The 12,447-nt window shown below is 40.5% G+C and overlaps 1 protein-coding gene and 1 long non-coding RNA gene across 5 annotated transcripts; one reads left to right on the forward strand and one right to left on the reverse strand.

Annotated features, from left to right (window-relative positions):
* Positions 1-5,860: 5,860 nt before the first annotated feature.
* On the reverse strand, positions 5,861-12,441 carry asmtl (acetylserotonin O-methyltransferase-like). Of its 4 annotated transcripts, none has more exons than XM_020100771.2 (15): positions 12,338-12,441; positions 11,513-11,623; positions 10,864-10,995; positions 10,716-10,763; positions 10,557-10,621; positions 10,414-10,478; positions 10,163-10,271; positions 9,201-9,528; positions 8,887-9,120; positions 8,152-8,314; positions 7,841-8,040; positions 7,611-7,743; positions 7,390-7,530; positions 7,173-7,295; positions 5,861-6,197 (listed from the first exon to the last, which is right to left on the reverse strand). In XM_020100771.2, the coding sequence occupies exons 2-15, from the start codon at positions 11,603-11,605 to the stop codon at positions 5,992-5,994; spliced, it is 2,040 nt and encodes a 679-aa protein (XP_019956330.2). In that variant the 5' UTR covers positions 11,606-11,623; positions 12,338-12,441; the 3' UTR covers positions 5,861-5,991. The 4 variants fall into 4 exon arrangements, with proteins under 4 accessions (XP_019956330.2, XP_069389231.1, XP_019956331.2 ...); XM_069533130.1 differs by having other exon boundaries at positions 5,861-6,667; XM_020100772.2 differs by having other exon boundaries at positions 11,513-11,626; positions 12,338-12,415.
* Positions 7,009-8,670, forward strand: LOC138411864 (uncharacterized). The gene is made up of 2 exons (XR_011244357.1): positions 7,009-8,068; positions 8,174-8,670. It is a non-coding gene; the product is annotated as an uncharacterized lncRNA (long non-coding RNA).
* Positions 12,442-12,447: the final 6 nt, after the last annotated feature.

Raw genomic sequence — 12,447 nt, forward strand, 5'->3', positions numbered from 1 at the left:
TTTATTAAATGGATGATCACTTTATCAGAAATACATTATAATGATAATTGTTATAGGCCTGCTGGTTGTCATGTAATTCAAACTCATAGCATATTAAAAAGAAACAAATTAGAAAATAGGCTACATGACAGGTTAGGCTTTTATACATCTGTTGCACTGCTTAAATGGATTTAATATTGTTTATGGTCCTTGTTAAAATAAGAAATACATGCATGTTTTTGATGTTTGGGTGAAATAATCCTTTAACTAGGGCCTAAGTCACATTGGTGCCACTGAAGATTTACTAGCAAACAGATTCAAATCCAAGCAACACAACAAAACATTTCAGTTACAACTTCAGCCTCAAATAGTTTTATCTCCATACTTGCAAAGGATAAAGAAAATAATAAACGAAGCTCAAATGTATGGAAGGCTATTCTTCAACAGGAAAAGAAAAAAAACAAAATGAAATGATGCTCGTGGAAAATAAAGTTGCACATAATAATTATGTGATAATATTCCACATTATCTTATAATAGAACATAAGCAAGTGGAATACATCATTTTTAAATATTCTGTGGCTGAGGGGGTAGATCGGTAATCCTCTAGCCAGACGGTTGGTGGTTTGATCCCAGTCTTCCCCATGTGCAGTGTCCTTGGGCAAGATAGTGAACCCCGAATTGCTCCTCGTAGAAAAAGTGCTGCACATGGATGCACTGTATGAATGTGTGTGAATGGGTAAATGGCTACAAACTGTACTGTTACTGTTTAATGTTTAATTAGTGAAAATTATTGATTTCCCATTTGCTCATATACCAATAAAACTTAATTGACAGAGCAGCATGCCTTTATTTTGTTCATGCAGGTGTCTGTTAGTGTCTGCATGTGTCGTCATGTGTGTTTCTATGTGTTGGTGCAGTGATGAGACCCAGTCTGTCTGCTGCTCTCTCAGACTGCACCCATGAGAGATCCCAAAATAACAACAAAGAGCCCTCAGTGGGTCGGATGAAAGTCCTGTCACCAACCATTTCAGCACGAGTCTCCTCGCCTACTGTATCTCTGAGTGACACCTCACACATCACATGGAGACAGGACGGGGGAGACACACTCCCGCATTTGACCGCAACAAATATTTCCACATGTTAATGAGACCGTTGTTGGTTTCCAGCAGCAGGTGCCGCTCCACTGCTTCACTGCTGCTGTTCACACACGAGTCCAGGAGATGTTGAAGTTAAGAAAAATGTGATAATGAGATGTGAGTGTGAACGCAGGTGAGGTCAGGAGGCCGTTAGTAAAGATAAGCTTAGCACAAAGACTGGAAACCTATGGAAACAGCTAGCCTGGCTCTGTGCCACTGTATCTGTACACTGAGTGTGGAGGTTAAGCTAGGAAGTGGTTAGCATAGCTTAGCTTAGCATGAAGACATGGAGAAACACTAAGCCTATTTTAAGTTCAAAATTACAGTTACTTCTGAAGAACTTCTTTATATCCACATTAGAATAAATGTAAAACGAAGCTTTTTAAAACATTGTAAAAGTTCTAATGTGTTTTTTTATATAACTCAAAAATGTATTAATTAATTAATGGAAGGTGTATTTATAGACTTTGGTCAAAGCCAACAAAAATGTTTCCCCCCTGCTTCCAGGCTGTAACTTTGCTAAGTTAAGCTAAGCTAATAGTTGCTTCAGCTCCATTGTTAGCACACAGACATGACGGTGATGTAAAGATCTTCTCTTCAAATACAAATAAATAAATGATCATTTTGGTCAAAGTGTCAAACTTTTGTTTAAATCAGCTAAATTCGACAAATCAATCAAAGTATCATATTAAAGTGAAGTGGCTGAGCATATAATCTACTGATCTGTTACACAAAAAGAACATCGCTCTAATTCCAATGGAGATCCAGAAAAGTAATTCTTTACAGTCACAACCAGCAGCTAAATCCACAGTGAAAATCTGATCCACCACTGATATCACGCCAGAAAACAGACACAGAGAGAGAAAGGGAGAAAACTACAGACAGCAGAGAAGGACTCCATTGTTATTTCTAACCAGTAGAAGCCCTGGGGTTATTTTTCCGCTGCCTTGAAACAAATCAATGAAGCACAACTCACTTTGAACAATTGCACATTTGCTGAAATCAGATTTGAGTTGAGGAGCCAGCCATCACTGCGCCTATTCTGTTTGTTGACAGAGGAGGACTTTGATAAACAAGACTGTGCTTTGAAACAGGTGCCTGCGCACGAGTTCAGGTTTGAGCGGCAAAAAACTGATTAGAGAGTGTTTGTTATTCTGCGTGCAATCATTTGGATTCTGCGTATCCTTTCCCCAAAGTCACAAAGAGGCTGAAACAATGATGGTGTTTATTTTTCTCAACTAAGATTAAACCGGAGTTTGACGAGGATATTTGGAAAATTTCAAAAAACCCAGTGATGAAATTGACTGTCCTCTCCTGTCAGTTTGATAGAAGTGTCAACAAACAGTAAAACTTTATAAAATCAGCTCTGCTGTATTCTTTAGTCAATGATTCCTCCTAGTGGCTGAACTGGAAGTGGCATGGGATTTCACTGAAGTACAAGATTTCCATTACAAGCGCAATTAACCGAGTGAATCTTATCAAACTTTGCAGTTAGTACTCTGCGTCATTCTTTGTAGCCTCAACTGAAAACTGAGGACATGACTAAACCCTGCCGTGTTTTCATCCACTGTTTCTGCAACAGCAAACACAACATGCAGTTCTCCCGGTTCACAAACCCAGCTTATCCCCCCCCTATCAACATGTGGAAGTGTTTTCAAATCGCTATCTACAAGCAGCAAATGGTCTTAAATCAGTCATTTTAATATCAAAGCACTTAACACTAGAATGATGATTACTTGCAGGTGGATATCCATGCTGCTTGTCAAGTCTGCATTTGAAGAAAATGACTGAGCTCTTATCCGACACGTACAGTACAGCCAGTGTTCAATAGGCAAGATCACATTACATAAGATTACTTTGGAGTTTCAGCAATTTTCCCAAATTACACTGGCCTTTGGTCTCTGGTAAACTTGATTGACTTGAATGGTTTTCATTAGAAAGCCCTCGCGGAGTCTCTGCTGTTGACGCTCGTACACAAGAATCGAGGCGTTTTGAGGGTGAACGGGTGCAGCTGGGACACTGGATGTGCAAGGGTATGTAAATCCCTCCATGGAAATGCTTCATCATAAACTCTGCAGTTTGACTCGTGATGCTCATCTGTAGCTCACAGGCCTGACACAACCATTTGGTGTCACTTAAAAAAAGAACTGATCAGAAATGCATGCGTGTGTGCGAGGCCATGAATCAATGCAGGCTTTCACAGTCAGTGTAGCGTGAAAGTGCTGCAGTGTTTGGTGTTTTGATGCATTCAGTGTGTGTTAACAATAACACAAACCGTATGTGATTTACGCTCACTGTCATATGTGAACTTCAGAATAACCTCCCCCTGTCTCTCCTCATTGACAGAAAAAAAACGTGAGTCATGGAAATCAGTTAGATGTCACAAAGAGCCTGAGCCCGGACTGACAAGAAAATAGCCATGAATAACATGACCACCCTTATTACCCCTCGAGGAAAATACTTAGAGAGGGATCCAAAATGAAGAGTAATCCGGATACACTTTCAGTGTCACAAAGAATAAAACCGATTTATCCTGGCCAGAGATATTCCCACATTCTCGTCAAATGTTTGGCTGCTTTCACCTGCTGCTTCAAAACTGAAATCCAAGGTTTATCTATGAGGAACTGAAGGGTGGGGTCATAGACTTCTCTGCATCGAGTCTAAATCACCAACCAAACACATGAAGCACAAATTAATTACAAAACTTGGCAACATCAACTCTGAAGCGCCATACACTCAATGTTCAAATATATAGAATATCTTGAAACCGAGTCGCTTCCAATGGAAAGAATTATTCAGCTTCAACAAAACAGGAACTCTGTGTTTGTCCAAGTTTTCTGAGCAGGTTTGTGATGCCACCCTGAGGAGAGTCACTGCCATAGCAGGAAAATGAAGCACTGAGTTAAGCGTCCTGCAGCTGGAAAATAAATATCTGGGTTACATTTCGAGGATATCGAATATCATTTGGGAAGGTGGGCTGCATGTACTGACAGCAAAAATGGTGACATGCAAAGTGTTTTTCTCCGCAGCTTTAATTTGGGATAGATTAACGTCAGAGGAGATGAAGTATGAGTTTGATCACTTGTGGGAGAAAAAAGGGGAGTTGTGCTCTAACGGGCCAAATGGAGCAATAGAATAAATAAAGTGATTCAATAGACAGCGCTTTGATTTAATTATCAGTTTGTGTGACTTAACTCAGCAAAACTGATGTGGGAGCACAGGGGGAGGTTAAATCTCATGGTTATGAGGGTTGTATGAGATTGCCATGAAGGGAGAATGAGGCTTGCCAGAGAAAAATGTCCTCAACCCATCACACAAGATGAATAGCAAGACTCCACCCATCCCTCAAGAACACGTTTGACATGGACGCCATGAAAAACAGGCTTTTCCTCCCTCATCACTGGCCATCGTCCTCCAGCCTTTTACAAAGCTGAAGTAAACATGAAGTCATGACAAAATGACATCCTATTTAGATGATAACACTACTTAGATGTTATTATTTCTTCTTTAATCATCGTAGCCCTGTTGCATCCAGATTGCATCATCTTAATATGACAGTTCAGAGTGTTTAAAAGGCAGGATGCACACACACCAGCCACAGCCTTCATGCTGCTGACCACAGACTGAGTGCTTTTGGAGTGAGCAATCTAAAACACACCAAACGGTCCCAGACAACTCGGTTTCTAATGCATCATCAGTATGTTAATTAGAGTTTCCACCAAACAAATCTGCCATCTGGTGACAGTTATATCATTAATTTAATACTGATATTCAAGGTATAACATGAAGTTCTGCGTCTCGAAATGTGGTGACCAAGTAGGCCATGATGAATCCCATACCCAGGAAAACTAAGAAGCCTTGGACTGGTACAGTTTTCCAATCACATCTGGCTGGAACAACCGTTGCTGTGCCAACATTAAAATGCAGTGGGCTGTAGGGGGATCCAGTGATGTGACTCCAGCAGCACCATCAGCGGTTAAGTTACAAGAAAAACGGTGCCTCAATGTTGTGAGCTTCTCCGACCCCAGCTAAGAGGATCTGTACTTCCAAAAAGCAAAGCTGAGTGACTAGTTTGGTGAAGCAAGAGGATAAAAGTGGCAACATGTCCTCACAACAAGCAGGTTTCCTGAACAGTTCTGTTTGCTGACATACTGGACACATAATGGTGACCAAGATGATAGATAGCAGAAAAAAATCTGTCTAAAACTATGATTTTACTCTGTATTAGACTGAGTCTGGTATCACTGCACTGATCAAACAAACTAGGATGTTGTCATAGTTAGCAATACTTGGATGTATGGATGCAGATCAGCAAACAGCAGCTGCTCTGAGTCAGCAGCTGGACCAGATGCAGGATATTACTAATACAAAGGTTGATTACCAATAACATCAGCAGCAATTCTCAGCACATCATATCAGATAAGTAGCAAGATGTTGTGGGGATTTACCATCGTTTTGTTGATAATTGCATGCAACAGTATTAAGACACTTTACACATTATTACTGCTGCAGGTGGGAGGGATGCACAAAATACTAATAGACTAAAAATCGGTGAGTTCAGTGGCGGAACACACAATAAATAAATAACTAATTTTTTATGCTTGTTAAACATTTAAGAACCCATTTAAGTGTTTATGAATCCAGTTGTAAAGGTAAAACTTCAAAACTCTGTATAATGTGTACTTAAATATCTGATGTTCAAGTACATTTTGTCGATGATACTTTTACGCTTTGAAGACAGGATTTGAGTTTTTCATCATTGAATTACTTTATTGAAAATCATCCATCACTGATCCAATAGCTAAAACTCATGAGACATTGCATTATAAGAAAACAAACAAAAAACACAAGTGTTTGTGTGCATGATTCCCTTGCTACATTTTAATGGCAATAAAAGCATCTAAGAAGCTCCTAGTGTGAACCACACGCGTGTTCCCAAATCCATGTTTGCTTAGCATGTCTGCGTACTTGCTCTCTGTTCTCTCCATTCCCTCAGTCTGGACAAGCATGTTCAGAGACTGCAGAGCAGTGTAGGGTGTCAGTCGATCCAACATGGTCTCAGCTATGAGTAGTGCACATCCTAAGACCCAACACAAGAGATTGTTCAACACCTTAGTGTTTGGGGAAATCAAAAAAAAAAAAAAAAATGGCTTGGAAGATATGAACAAATCAACATTTATTTCATTTGCAGAAACTCAAACATAAACAGATCATTTATCTTTGTATGACTCATTAAAACAAAAAATTGTAAAAACTTTCTTGAGCTTCATCTTTGATTTCGACAATTCTTGGCTACAACATTCAGTGTATTACAAGACCATCCCTATAGTCCCAGTGAGTGATGTCACACTCTGATGCAGAGCATAGCATCCAGTAAGTTGTCAGTGTGTCTGACGTGTGCTGTGATGAAACCGTGGCTCTTCAATAGCAGACTGTATTCTGCTGCGCTCCTTTGTTTCCCCATGCTCATGCTGAGGGCCTGAAGCAGCCCATGACTCGGACCCCTCCTGTCTTCATCCAGGAAGATCTCACTTAGCAGGAGTCCACAGCCTGGCAGCATGGTGCAAGTGTGACACGTATGCAGAGGTTAAACTTTAGAGAACAATACTTGTAGTTTTGCTTATCTCCTTTTATTTAATTTCTTTAGATTTATTCTGTCTTCTGAATAAATCTCAAGAAGAATAAATCAAGAAAATAAAGGCTAGTTACTAGTCTCATTATAAAAATGAAAACATCATACTATGAAAACATTCACTCATCAGTAAAAGTACCTCATCAAAAAAATAAAGACTTGGAAAGGTTCTATATGTAAATGTTATCTGCAGCCGGATGTGATTTCCTGCCAGAGGAAGGTGTTAGTTCCTTGCTAAGCGCTTCAACCATTGTTTACCAGACAAGAAGTTAAAACCAGACAACCACCACGCACTACTACTTCAGAGCAGACTGGAGGCTCCAGTAACTTGCTCTCAGAAAGTGATGAGACACACAGGCTGGGGATAATTATTTGTGGCAGCAGAAAAACATGCAAATAGCTTCTTTAAGTTTCAAGTCTTACCTGGTGTGCATGTTTGCCCGATTTTACTCAGAAGCATGTGCACCTTCTCATCAGACCAGTCATGAAGGATTCTTGCCAGGATGTATAGGTCTGCTTTGGGCAACTCGTCTTTTAAGAAGTCTCCTGCTCATTAAAACGAGGGAAAGTTTGCGTCTCAGAATGAGAAAGTGTCCATTTATATTTGTCACTTTATTTCAGTGTGGTTAAACTATCTGACCTGCTACAAATGAAACCCTGTCGTCTTTGTGCTGCGGATGGAAATGTTCGCTCATCTCAACAACAGCAGGTAAGTCAAACACTGTCACAGACAACCCAGGGTGAGCTTTAGTAAACTCATAGGCCATGGCGCCAGTGCATCCTTGAGAGAAAAAAAAAAAAGATGAGGAACTTATTCATTGTTCAAATAAATGAGTTTAATCGTTAAAACTGTCTCCTTACCTCCAAGATCACAGGCCGTTTTAAAAGTGGAGAGGTCAAAGGCTGTGGCCACGTCTTTTCCGGTAACTTTGGCAATGCTGTGCATGGCACGCATGAATCTCAGTTTCTTTTCTTCACTGTTGTAGTAATTATCCTTTAAAAAGCAACACGTGACAAATGTAAAATATTTTGAACATGATCTTATCTGCTTGAATGTGCACAGATCTGAGGGTGAACTTGAAGTTAATCACCTGGAACAAATCGTTTGTTTTTTTGCCAAAGGCCTTCTCATGCTGGTTAGTACCCTCCTGCACAGCACTCTCAAGGTGAGAGAAAAGAGGCCACACTGTGGTGTTGCAGTGCTGGATGTATCCGTGCAGAGAATAAGCTGCATCAGAGCGCAAAAAACGCACTGACAGGTCTGTGTTCTCGTACACAGGCTTTTGGCATGCTGGGAGACATCATAAGACATTTGAAAGGTTCAGTATTACATGCTTCATTGTTTTAACGTAGATAAAAGTGATTGTCGTGTAATTATCAACAGGGTTGAGAGCTGACTAACTTCTGTCTTTGCTCTTCAACAGTCCCAGAGACACACAAGCCTCCAACAGGCATTCAGTCCCCTTCACGGAGGCTTTGATCTCCTGGGCCATCTGTGCTGCATCCAGCCCTGGGCTGCGGTGAAGCAGGTCAAACACACATAACTTGGAGGCAGTAAACAATGCCTGGAACATGTTTTTGGAAACACAGAATGGATAAAGAAAAAGAAATCAAATTTTCATCATGCCAATGTGACAAAGGATGTCAGACAATTGAAAAATCAGGGGCAACTGGTGCTTTACACTCATGGTGGATAGATTCTGTTGAATTTTAAACAGCACGGCAAAATCTCATAAATTAACACATTAAATCTTTTGCTGCTTTGTTTAACTGCCTTGAAACTTGTGGTCACCTTGAGCTTGACAGGCAACAGGCAACAGGAAGTCAATGCAAATTACGAGAAATACTGTAAAACCTAAAACCACATTTTTTTTCATTTTGCACTCTTTGTTTTAATACAGATTAAAGGTGTTAATAAGCAGAAGTGTTCTTGTTTTTCTGGCTGCAACATCATGGATTCATATGAGATTGGTATTGATCTTGGATTGATTTCCGAATGTTAAACCTCTCCTTTAAGCTAGGCTAAACACTTCATTATACCATCTAGTAGGTCAACTACAACAATTGCAATCATTAAAAGTAAATATCTCACAGTGAAAAAAGCTTAAGTGTAAGTATATAGTTTAAAGCCAAATACCTTTGAGGCTTTGAATCCATCCATTAGTCCAATGATTCTCTGCAGATCCTCTCTTTTAGGTTCACTGTCCTCTTGCTCTGTCACATTGAGATCGATCACCTGCCCTCTGCTGGGGATCAGCGGTAATGTTGTGTTCTCAGAGTCAATGATCTCAGCACCTCTGTCTTTAGACAAACTGTTCACCAACATCCGAGAACTCTCATTCACTTCGCCGATACCGTCTTTCCTTTTCACCTTTTAAAATTGATGGTTTCTTGTAAATTATGAGAACAAAACAGGTGATGGGTTGTGCTCATAGGCCGAGACATACAAACCTTATGGACTGGACTCAATGGAGGGCTGTCGTGGGTGTGATGTGTGTGACTGGTAGTTGGGCTGTTTGGTCTGAGGCTGGTTGAAGGGTGGTTTTTGGCTGAAGAGCTGGGACTCTGCCTGGACTGATCTGGCAGGTTGTGTGGGGGCTGAGTGAGCATTGAGGTGGCACTTTGCTGGTCTGAAGACGAAGTACAGGGGTTGTAAATAAGGTCCAGCTGTTTGCAGAAGCGATTGAGGGGGAACCCTACGACATTGAGGAAGTCTCCGTGGACGTACTCCACCAGCATGCCCCCGAGAGCCTGGATACCATAACCGCCAGCTTTGTCCCTAACACACAGAGGCAGACTTTTTACTAACAACACGATACAGTTCACACACTGTATGATGCCGCTTTCAGACATGTACTTAAATTCAGTTATTTCCAGAACATTTGTGGAGGGGCTGTAAGTGAGAAAGAAAATGTCCAAGTCACTTGGAACTTAGTAAAATGTGCCCATGTGGGAAAACAATCGCAATGAGCATGTGGGCGTGTAAACGATATAACCCGAGACGGACATGAAACTGAAAAAAACAACCAAACAATCATACAAACAAACAAATGTGTGGATTGTGTATGTCAACTTGGAAAGACAACAAGATTCAAAAGCTTTTGCCAATACGGACAAAGGCCTGTGTCGATGTGCTGTAAACAAAACACGTCAGCAGAATATATGCCTCATGACCTGACTCCTTCATTTTCCAGGTTCTTGTCTGAAAACTGCTTTTCTGGCACACAAGGCAAACACAGCTGGAACAAACACAGCTGGACCAAAAGTCAGGCGTCAAAGTCCAAAAAGCAACAAGTTCATGAAGCTCAAAATCCATTGAAATTACCTACAGAACTGAATCTATGCTGATGTTACTTCACCAGGAGAAATCAATAGCTGTTATGTATGAGAAAAGTTCAAATGTTAATACTCACATGGGTTCACCACTATTGATGTACTCCCACAGCATATCTTCTGAGAGATCAGCAAACTTCACCTTTGTTTCTTCGAAGAAGTCAATCAGCTGGTAATCCACTTCTTCATCTGCAGGTCAGGGGAGTTTATCAATGGCTAGTTAAGCCTTCCCACGTACATTACATTTATAAAAGAACCATGGAATTCTCCATCAGACTCAATTGTGATCTGATACATGAATGAATCAAAAGAAAATACACTTTTGACTCACTTTCTTTCTCATGACAGAGGACAATTGCAACACCAGTGAAGACACTGTGCTCTTTACCACTCAAGCTGAGAAAAGGAGAAAAGTTTAAGTTTCTACAGTTTTACTATCTCAATGTACACAGAAACCATGGAATTTACACCAACCTCGACAGCATCCTGTAAGCATCATGTTTGTCCGCTGGCTTCTCTAAAATCATCCCGTCCACACTCTATGGACGTGAGAAACAATATGCAGAGTGAAGAAAAACAAAACATACAATAAATGTGTATTACAGACGATTAACAGATAAAATACTTTCTTACCACAATAGTGTCTGCTCCAATTACAATGTCTGGAGTTTTCAAATGTTTCTAAAGCAAATTGAGACACATAATGTAAAGAACATGTAGCTTCACAGCCAAAATATGATGAATAGTGTCAGATATAAAAAAAAAAAATAGCTTGACTCACAAAGGGCATCCTCCTGGCCACCTCCAGGGCTTTCTGTTTGGCCGTCTCAACTGCGTACTCATAAGGAGCGCTGAAAATTCCCTTTTCAAGTGTTTCTTTAAACCAGGATGGTACCACCTCAAAGCGTAAACCCTGACATGAAGGAAAGCAATAAAAAAATTATACAAAAAAAGAATCGTTCATTCAGCCCAGGGTTTCTTTACTTTAGTGTGTGAGCTGCTCCATTTAAAAGCTATGGACGGGGAGGTGCATAACTTTTTACCACGTGTGATAAAACACTTCAGAGACCGACAGATGTGTATGTGGGCCGATAAAAGTCGGCCGATATAATCCTCTCAGACATACTGGTACAAATTAGTCTATTTATGCAGTACTGCAGGTCAAACATCACACGTGGAGCAAACAAAAGCCTGGAATGAGTTGAACTGCTCTGAGGTCACCTGGTAATTCAAAGAGCTCATGAAAGATTTACTGTCTGACTTTGGACTTTTTAAAATCGACCATGCTAGTTTTAATTCAGTCTGTTAAAAAAAAAACAGTTTTTCCAACTCAATTCAACAAATACTTTGAAAGTAAAAATAAGTTAAGTATAATGTAGTATCTGCAGTGTACAAACAGTTCCTATGAGTTTACGCAGAGGGAAACCTACCGCATTGCGAAGAATCTCCAGTCTCCTGGGAGAGGCACTGGCCAGCACGACCAGTTTGCCGGAGAGCTTGGAAATGACAGGGTTCAGCACCATGGTGGCCTTCTCGTCCGACTGCTCCTCAGGTCATACAAACAGGTGAACGTTACAGATGTGGCATATTTAAGTCAGAAACTCACATGACTGCAGCTGTTCACACACAGAGGACGGACCCACAGAGCTGAAACTATCAGGAGGCGAATCAATCAGGACGACGACAAATCAGATGAGAGAATAAGTACACAAGAGAAAATGTTTAACATTCACTGGGTAGAGCTTCTTTAACGTGGGGGTTTGCATGATTTATAGTTAATATAACACCTACTTACCGACAGGAGTCTCTTTGGGCTATGGGACATTCAGCTCAGGATATTTTTAACTTTTAATAATAACAACATGCAGCTTCCTGTGTCTCATACCAACAATAACAATGCCTTTGATGAGAAAACAGGGCTGCTGTCATCTTTACGCACAGAAATGACATCATGTTAAACGAATGGCTACAGACAGATGATCTACAACATATATATATATATATATATATATATATATATATATATATATATATATAACTCCTTGCTCTGCTGCTCCACTTGTTTTAACTTAGCTGCATTAGCTCGTGTTAGCTTTAGCTTGCGTAGCTAAAGCCGTACTGACAGTAGATAACGTCACTGGAGCGTTTGTCCGGTGAGTTTACACCGTAAACAAGAAGCGACCGAATCAACACGACCATTAAACTCGATGTTTCACAGCGTCACTGTTAAATTACAGAAGAAACGCGTCACTCACCTGCACAACTTACAAAACTGCTGCAACGACCTGACAGCGTCAAGACGCACACGTGATGACGTCAAACGTGTGCGTCGGATCCACCAATCACACACTTGTTGCAGCAAAAC

The sequence above is a fragment of the Paralichthys olivaceus genome, chromosome 10 (assembly GCF_024713975.1).
Source record: "Paralichthys olivaceus isolate ysfri-2021 chromosome 10, ASM2471397v2, whole genome shotgun sequence".
In the NCBI taxonomy this organism is placed as follows: domain Eukaryota; kingdom Metazoa; phylum Chordata; class Actinopteri; order Pleuronectiformes; family Paralichthyidae; genus Paralichthys; species Paralichthys olivaceus.

What these genes read in the sequence shown, in the direction of transcription:
- asmtl (XM_020100771.2), bottom strand. Translation starts at nt 11,605, where the DNA reads ATGGTGCTGAACCCTGTCATTTCCAAGCTCTCCGGCAAACTGGTCGTG. An exon ending in CATTGAGTCCAGTCCATAAG is followed by an intron (nt 9,121 to 9,200) that starts GTTTGTATGTCT and finishes CAATTTTAAAAG; the next exon opens with GTGAAAAGGAAAGACGGTAT. An exon ending in CGGGCAAACATGCACACCAG is followed by an intron (nt 6,198 to 7,172) that starts GTAAGACTTGAA and finishes GTTGGGTCTTAG; the next exon opens with GATGTGCACTACTCATAGCT.